The 8,058-nt window shown below is 41.6% G+C and overlaps 1 protein-coding gene across 3 annotated transcripts in view; it reads left to right on the top strand.

The window, feature by feature from the left end:
- Positions 1 to 8,058, top strand: part of IL6ST (interleukin 6 cytokine family signal transducer) — a 69,844-nt gene that overhangs the window by 21,194 nt on the left and 40,592 nt on the right. For all 3 annotated transcript variants that reach the window (XM_075066949.1, XM_075066950.1, XM_075066951.1), the window contains exons 3-6: positions 760 to 1,071; positions 2,475 to 2,607; positions 4,035 to 4,195; positions 5,655 to 5,806. In XM_075066949.1, coding sequence (XP_074923050.1) covers positions 760 to 1,071; positions 2,475 to 2,607; positions 4,035 to 4,195; positions 5,655 to 5,806 — 758 coding nt within the window. The remainder of the gene's footprint in view (positions 1 to 759; positions 1,072 to 2,474; positions 2,608 to 4,034; positions 4,196 to 5,654; positions 5,807 to 8,058) is intronic.

Below are 8,058 nucleotides of genomic sequence, written 5' to 3'. Positions count from 1 at the left end.
GCCGGGTGTTGCTAGGGGAAAATTCTTCCGACGAACGTGCACGTGGCGCGCGCACACCTACTTGGAATGAATATGAGCAACACATCTCGAAGAACAACAGTTACAAAGGTGAGTAACCGTCTTTTTTAGTAGTTAGTTGATTTAGTGTTTTTTTTTTTAAAAAAATTGTTGTTTTCTGTTACCAGAGAGATGCCTCCTGAATTTCCTAAAATTATGATTGTTGTGATAATTGCTGCTCAAGCAACTTTTTGGAGGGGTGGGGGGGACTGAATAATTTCAGAAGTCTTGTTTTTGATAGAGAACCTTTTAAAATAGTATATACAGAATTTTTATAATGGGTATTTTTGTTGTTTACAAAGGTCTTTCCAGCAGTAGGGAGAGGATGAGTGTAGGAGAAAAAACAAAAATACTTAAGTGTCCTATCTTTAACCTCATTTTCTTTCTCTGTCATTTCAGTTCCGGTTCTTCTGTTGTTACTAGTAACATTCTCTTGCAATACCTGAGGAAGAGCATGCACATGAATTTCCCCTAAATCAGTGCATAAGTGATTTGCTCGTGCTAGTGCATTAGACAAGAAATACTCTTGACCTGCACAATACAGTGTAACTGTCTATACACACATACTGCCAGATGCACGAAAGAGTCTTCACAAATATTTTTCCTAATCTTTCAATAGCAGTAGCGTTGGATTATTTGTAGCAATAGTAATACAAAGATTTCATATGGAAAGATACTTCACACTGATTTTATCCCTTTTAGTTTCAGGTGGACTTGTACAGTCATGTGGTTACATCATCCCTGAGTCTCCAGTGTTGACTCTTGGCTCCAATTTTACAGCACTGTGCATTCTCAATGAGAGTTGTCTTGACTTTGGCAATATACGTGCCAACCAGATTATTTGGAAAATCAAAAATTCTGTAGTGCCTAAAGAACAATACCGTGTAATAAACAGAACTGTTTCCAGTGTCACATTTAGTGACACCTCTACTTTAGCTACTCCTCTGACATGCAACGTTTTAGCAGATGGACAGATTGAGCAGAATATCTATGGAATTGCAGTTACACTGGGCTGTAAGTAGCTTTTTATTCCTGTCTTTTTCTTCATTGGACGTTATAAATTTCCCATTAAATGTTTATGTACACAGAGATACTGTATAGCATTGGCAAGTTTCCATTTTCTTCTCTGCCTTGTAGAAAATGTTTTTCAAGGACATTTTGGTGTATCCTCTTAACCCTTCTTCCTCTGGAACAATTGTGCAAAAAAATCCCCCGAAGGTAAAACACACAGAATAAGTGACAGTACTTGGAAAAAGATGATCCATAAAGCAGAAAATACATTTTAAGTATATCATATACGTAAAAGGGTACCAAGAGAACTGCACATGCATGAAGCTCTATGAAGAAAATGTGAACGTATCACAATGAAAATGGTATCTCTTAGAAACCATTGAGCTGAAGAAGGGCTTGATAGAAAGAATATGGTTCTTGAAGAGTCTGATTTTTTCTAAACCATATTTTTAGTGATTGTGTCTCATTCTCACAATATCTGTTTGGTTTTTAACTTAGTTTTTTTTCCTTTTTAATAATGTTCATAAAACTTCATGTTCAGTTTCTGAAGGGGTTATCAACTGACCTGCTCTTCATCATGTTCACAGTTGTCAAAATTGCATATTACCATTGGAATGCAGTAGCTGTAGAAAGAAAGTATTCTTGGGAAATTATATTGCAACACCACAGATAGCAATGCTCTGGAAGTTAGTGGTAGGAGACTAGAATATTTCTAACATCTAGAAATGAGAAATCCAAATCCAGAGTTAATTAGCTCAGCCATGCCTGGAGTACCATGTTGTCTGTCTTAGTACTTGCAAATGACGAAGAACAAAATGTAGTGCAGAAAACACATGCTTAGCGCTCAAACAATAAAAATCTGGAGATGAGGTATGGGCTCTCTATATTGGGATGAATTTTACCCATTCTGCACACATAGGTTCTCTCACCGACACAAGATACAATCTATAGTAATAAACGATTATGATCTGTTAACATCTTCATAGCTTAAACTCCTGAAATATTATCAATACTACAACGATGTGTGGTCTCTTATTTCTTCCTTTTCCTTCACAAACCGATTTGCTGCCATCACTACTCCCGTTGCTGCCTTTCATTCCAGTGCATTCTGTGCTAGCCTGCTAGGCCTTACCCTGTCCCAAATTTCATTCCATCCCCAAATCATATGCTTTCTGGTCAGTGATGACTCCTACCGCTACAGACTTTTTTTTTTCTCAAGGCATCTGTGCATTACACTTCACTAGATGTTCTCTGTTTCCTAATATTTAGCATTTACTACATGCAGTAGTAAATAAATTTTTCCCATTTTAACTAAATTACTGTTGCATCAGTGTATTCATTGCTGCTTTCATTGGAATCAAATGTATGTGCACATAAATTACATATAGTAACTTTTTTTCATACAGTGCCCCCAGAGAAGCCTGAAAATTTGAGTTGCATTGTGCATCAGATGTCAAAAACTAAATTTATTATGACTTGTACCTGGAATCCTGGAAGGGATACATTCCTCGCCACTGATTTCCGTTTAAAATCTCAATGGTAAGTATCTTGTCTAAGCTTTGTAAAAAGCAGGTATATCACATCGTAATTGTTTTTAGGGTTTTGTATGTAGGCTAAATAAAACTGTTCCAGTACTTTAAGATTGTTAAACTTTTAAAAAGAAGATATTTTGTTAGACTGTAAATTTAGACTTCTGAAGCTGCTGTAGCCTGTTTCAGGTTAAAACATTTGACAACTCAAGTTTGTCCGACCAGTTTTTAAGATTTTAAACTTAAGCAAATAAAATGATTTTTTTCCGAAGACAGAGAGAGTGCAGGGAAGAGAGTCTTGTACAGATCTCATTGGTTTTAAGCTATTGTACAGCTTGAACCAGATTCTCTATCAGTTATGGGTATTTCTGTGGCAAACATCGCTGTAACCGATGCTGAACAGGTAAATAAATCTGAATGATGGTAGTCCAGTGGGTTATGTTCTTTACCCTTGAAGACAGCTTTGTTGGTTGGATGTCTGGTGGTGGTGGCTGTTGTTTTTTAACCTTGATTCTGGTGATGGTGGGAAAGCTATGAGCTGCTCAGATTGCTTTTGCTCTCCCATTGGTGTTACTTCAGTCTTGCAGGTTCAGTTTGAACCAGCCAATTGCTTTGCATCCAGGAGTTGGTATCTCTTTTAATTGTAACTAAGCTTTTCATGGTAGGCAATGGTAATATCTGTTCAAAATGAGGTGAAAGCTGGATGGTGTGGGTGTCTTCAATGAATTGTTCGCTACAGGATCCACTGCATGTCTCAACCTCTTCAGGAGGTCTCCATGTAGCTTACTGCGGTGGATGCAAGACTCCCCAGCTGATCAGTTTTAGGGAAGAGGAATAGATTCCCATTGCAATTCTGGGTAGCTTTTGAAAAGAATTGAAGCCATTGTGGTGATGTGTTGTCTACTGCAGCTGTGTCTTGTAAGCAAGTCAGTGGCACCTTGTTGCTGTGTTGAAAGCTGCAGAAAAGTAAATCAGTGCAAGCACTGAAGTTTTATGGCAATGAATATACACCATAGGTCATCCATTAGAGCTTCTAATATTATCTATATATCATGTCCCAGTCTGGAGCTTGGGTCCCTTTCACGTTATACCTATCGCTTTACCTGAAGGAAGAGGTCTCTGTAGTTCAAAAGTTTTTCTTTTACCAACAGAAATTGGTTCAATAAAAGATATTCTCTCATCCACCTTATCACTTTACAAAAAAGTTATTTATTTTAATTCCATGACTAAGGATGGGTTGGGCTTCCTGTTAAGGCATGGGACTTGGATTTGAGAGACCAGTGTTCTGGTCCCAGCTTTGTTGCAGATTTACTGTATGATATGGGCTAGATTCATTCCTTTTTAAAGCACTTTGAGATCTTTGGATAGAAAGTGCTTTGTATAAATGCAAACTGCTGCTTTATTTTAACCTTGTTTTTTCTTTCTCTCTCAATTTAGGCCACTAGAAACCTTGCCTGACTGTGAACCACGAGGTGTAAATAACTCTTGTGACATTTTCAATGTTCAGTTTTTTGTCAACTTGGAGGTCTGGGTGGAAGCTAAGAATGCTCTTGGGAAGGCTGAATCTGAGCACATTGATTTTGATCCTGTGGACATTGGTAACTATATACTTTAATTAAGATCCTGAAGTATTGAAGAATTGCAATAGAACTAATTGTTACTGCTCTGAATGTTGTTGAACTAGGGTGTAGATGCTGTTTCTATATTGTAAAATACTTCAAGCTGTTGGCAACAGTAGTTCTGTGCTCAGAAAAGTAGTATACTATGGAGTAGATCCTGAGTAGTGCTGGGCAGAGGCCTTGATGTGAAAGGTTATTCTGATTTTTTCTCTCCCTACCTCGCTCCATATCTGGGGGGGCGGAGGAGAAACAGCCTGCTACCCAGCAAATTTCTAATGTAAAGTGTAGCAACCAATTGCACCTACTAGTTCCCACCCCAAAAAAAGCCTTTCTGGTAGCCAGTTATCACCAGAATAGAGTCATGTCTTCACTGGGACTGGAGGGGTGCCATAGGAACCATTACAGTATAGTCCCCTAGGCAGGGGTAGTACTACTCCAGCCATGTTTATGCAGCTGTAAGAAGGACTAGAATCTGACCTTTCATTTCTGAAAGGTGGAAAATTACAGACCTCCATTGTTCAGCTTTTCCGCAATACATTATCTCCTCCAAAGAAAGAGTATTCTCCAGACACCTAGTACTGTCAGTGAGTAATCTAGAGCAGAGGAAGACAAACTTCTTGGCCTGAGGGCTGCATCGAGATAGGGGTTAGGGGAGGCTATGCCTCCCCAAACAGCCTGGTGTTTCCTGCCCTGCCCTCCATCTGACCCCCCACACACTTCTTGCTCCTTGATGGCCTTGCCGGGACTCCTGCCCCATCCAACACCTCCCCCCACTCCCTGTCCCCTGACCGCCCCCGGAACTCCAGCCCTCTGCTGCCCTATCCAACCCCCCCCCCTTTTTCAGCCAGCCCCCCAAGGACCCGTGCCCCAATTCAACCCCCTGTTCCCTGCCCTCTGACTGCCCTGACCCCTATTCACACTCCCAGCCACCACCCTGAACTTCTCTGCCCTCTGTCCAACCCTCCCCCCCCATGTTCCCTGCCCCGTTACCGTACTGCATGGAGCACCAATGGCTGGTGGTGCTACAGCTGTGCTGCCCAGCTGGCGCCAGCCACACCACCGCGCAGCACAGAGCACCAGGTCAGACCCCGACTCTGTGGCTGCACTGCCCCAGGAGCTCATAGCCCCACTACCCAGAGCATTGGCTGGCGGCGCACTGAGCTGAGGCTGCGGGGGAGGGAGAACGGCAGGGTAGGGGCTGGGGGGGCAGGTAGCCTCCTGGACCAGGAGCTCAGGGCTGGGCAGAAGGGTCACATAGGTCAGATGTGGCCCATGGACTGTAGTTTGCCCACCTCTGGTCTAGTTAATAGAAAAAGAGAAATGAACTTGTAAACCAATAAAAATATTCCGGGTGCGTTAAATACCATACTTCATGCTATACATATGAATTAAACAGTACAGCGCTTGGATAATTCAGTACTTTCTCATTCTCTTCTAGTGAAACCTCTACCTCCACACAACTTAGCAGTCAATTCAAGAGAACTACCCACTGTCTTGAAACTGTCATGGGAGAACCAAATTACAGTTGTTGTTATGGAGTTGAAATTTAATATTCGATACAGGATCAGTGACAGCTCAGACTGGATGGAGGTAACCTTATTTTAAATGTTTTAGTGACTTCTTGGACACTCTGCCACACTAATCCAGAGTCTCCATTCACCATCATGTGCAGCTGAAGCTTATCTGTGGCTTCAGTGCCCTTCCTTGGTACTATATAAGCCATACTTTCCTCAGTGTATTGCTCCCTCCGGAAGTACTGCTTTACTACATGACATAAATTATTTCTCTTCAGCGATGTTTATTTTGGGATGTGGGGGTGTTCTGTCCCATTATGTATTGATACCTATGACTGCTGATACCCTTTCTCTCATTTAGTTCACCTCTTTACTGCGTTTGGGAAGGGACTCTCAGTGGTTTCTTAGCTCTGAGCCTGAGCAGACCTTTGAGGAGAAAGAGAGGCAAGGATGGACAAGGAGGTTGCGTGCCATCCCCCCCCACCCCTTAACAAACATTTCATTGTCACCTGACAAGGCAGTAATGCCACCACTATCATTGGTTGATGACTTTAGGTTATTCCAGTAATGAAGTGATGAAGCAAGTCACTGGTATCTTGCAAATTTCCCTGAAAGAAGTCCAATATTCCCATTGCAAGCTCCTGGACATATTGAACACCTCTGTCTCAGCATGGTGGTACTGCCAATTAATAAAGCTCTCCTAGACTCAGCCAAGAACAGCTGGCAAACTCCAGCAACAGCCCATCACCACTACCCCCACTGCATGCAAGCAGGTTGATAAAATCCCTGGCTGGGACATAGTATCTTTTGAATTTTTATTCGCTCACCCAACACCAAATTCTGTGCTTGTGGATGCAGTCGGTGAAAGGGGAAAGCAACATATTCAGAAACGTCCCCAGAAATATCTAGACCTTTTTGGTCATAGGTGTTACTTGTCAGCAACATTACAGTTTACAGTTCAGGATAGCTAATCACCAAATGCTGATGTCGAAGTATGACTACCTGAACTATGAGTAGTTCAATGCTTTTATTGACCATTTGCCACAGAAGCATTGAGAACAGTACAACCTCATAATAATGGAGGGTCAGTTCTTGGCAAAAACACTGCAGTTTTCACTCGATGCAACAGACACTGAAGCCTGGTCTGTTTCCACCACAGTAGTGATGACATGAGCTTCCTGGCTTCAATTATCTGGGTTTCCACAAGAGAGACAATCCCCAGTGAAATATTTACCTTTTGATGGCAGAAGCTTTTCACAAATTCCACAAACTAGTCGCTTCATACCCTGAAGGACTCTGTGACAACACTTCAGTCTTTAGGGTTATACACACCTGCAAAAAAGAGGATGTTTAGCAGGTTTCAGTCAGCACAAAGATTCTGCTCTGCTCAATTTTCTGCCCAGCGTTGGCCACCAGAAAAAACAGCTAAGAAATCAAGATTTTCAAAGAAAAAGTCTGAGGCTGCCTTGACTGCTTCATCCTAGTCTCCAGCATTGTCCAAACACCAGTTTGGTTGTTTGGACAACAAGAGTCCAGGCTGCATGACACAACTTCCCTTCCTCATTTTGGGCACCTCCTCTCTCTCTCTCTTGTCAAGCACAGGAGGCTATAACATTGGACAAATGAATATTGGAGGCCATTACTTTGGATTATGCTATCCAAATTACCTTTGTCCTGCCCTTCCAACCTCCTTCCCTGTCCCTCTTCTGGAACCCTTTATATATTTTCTCCTTTATTTTAAATGTTTTTTTCTCACAACAATAGGGAATGAACAGCATTTTGAAAGAACAAAAAAAAGATGGGTAAGACCACTAAAAACTGGTTGGGAGATTTGGCAGCTGATCTAGTGTCTGAAACTATTTAACTCACTTTTTAAAAATTTACTAGAATTCAGGTTGTACGATCCCTTAGGCTATATCTATGCTACCACTTTTGTCGATTTATAATTTATTTTGCTCAGGGGTGTGAAAAAATGCACCCTTGAGCGACGTGTGTTAGCACTGACCACACTGGCACATTTGTCAGTGTATGTTGGTGGGAGACCTTCTCCCACTGACATAACTACCGCTGCTTGTGCATATGGTTTTCTTACGTTGACAGGAGCCATATTACAGCAACACAGCTACATCACTACAGCTATGTCAGGCCTGGTCTACACTACGCGTTTAAATCGATTTAAAGAGCGTTAAATTGATTTAACGCTGTACCCGTCCACACTACAACGCCCTTTATATCAATATAAAGGGCTCTTTAAATCGATTTCTGTACTCCTCCCCGACGAGAGACGTAGCGCTAAATTCGATATTAACATATCGGATTACGGTTAGT

Source organism: Chelonoidis abingdonii, chromosome 6 (assembly GCF_003597395.2).
Source record: "Chelonoidis abingdonii isolate Lonesome George chromosome 6, CheloAbing_2.0, whole genome shotgun sequence".
Taxonomy (NCBI): domain Eukaryota; kingdom Metazoa; phylum Chordata; order Testudines; family Testudinidae; genus Chelonoidis; species Chelonoidis abingdonii.
The sequence above is the reverse complement of the archived record's forward strand: the minus strand, read 5'-3'. Positions and strand labels throughout refer to the sequence as shown.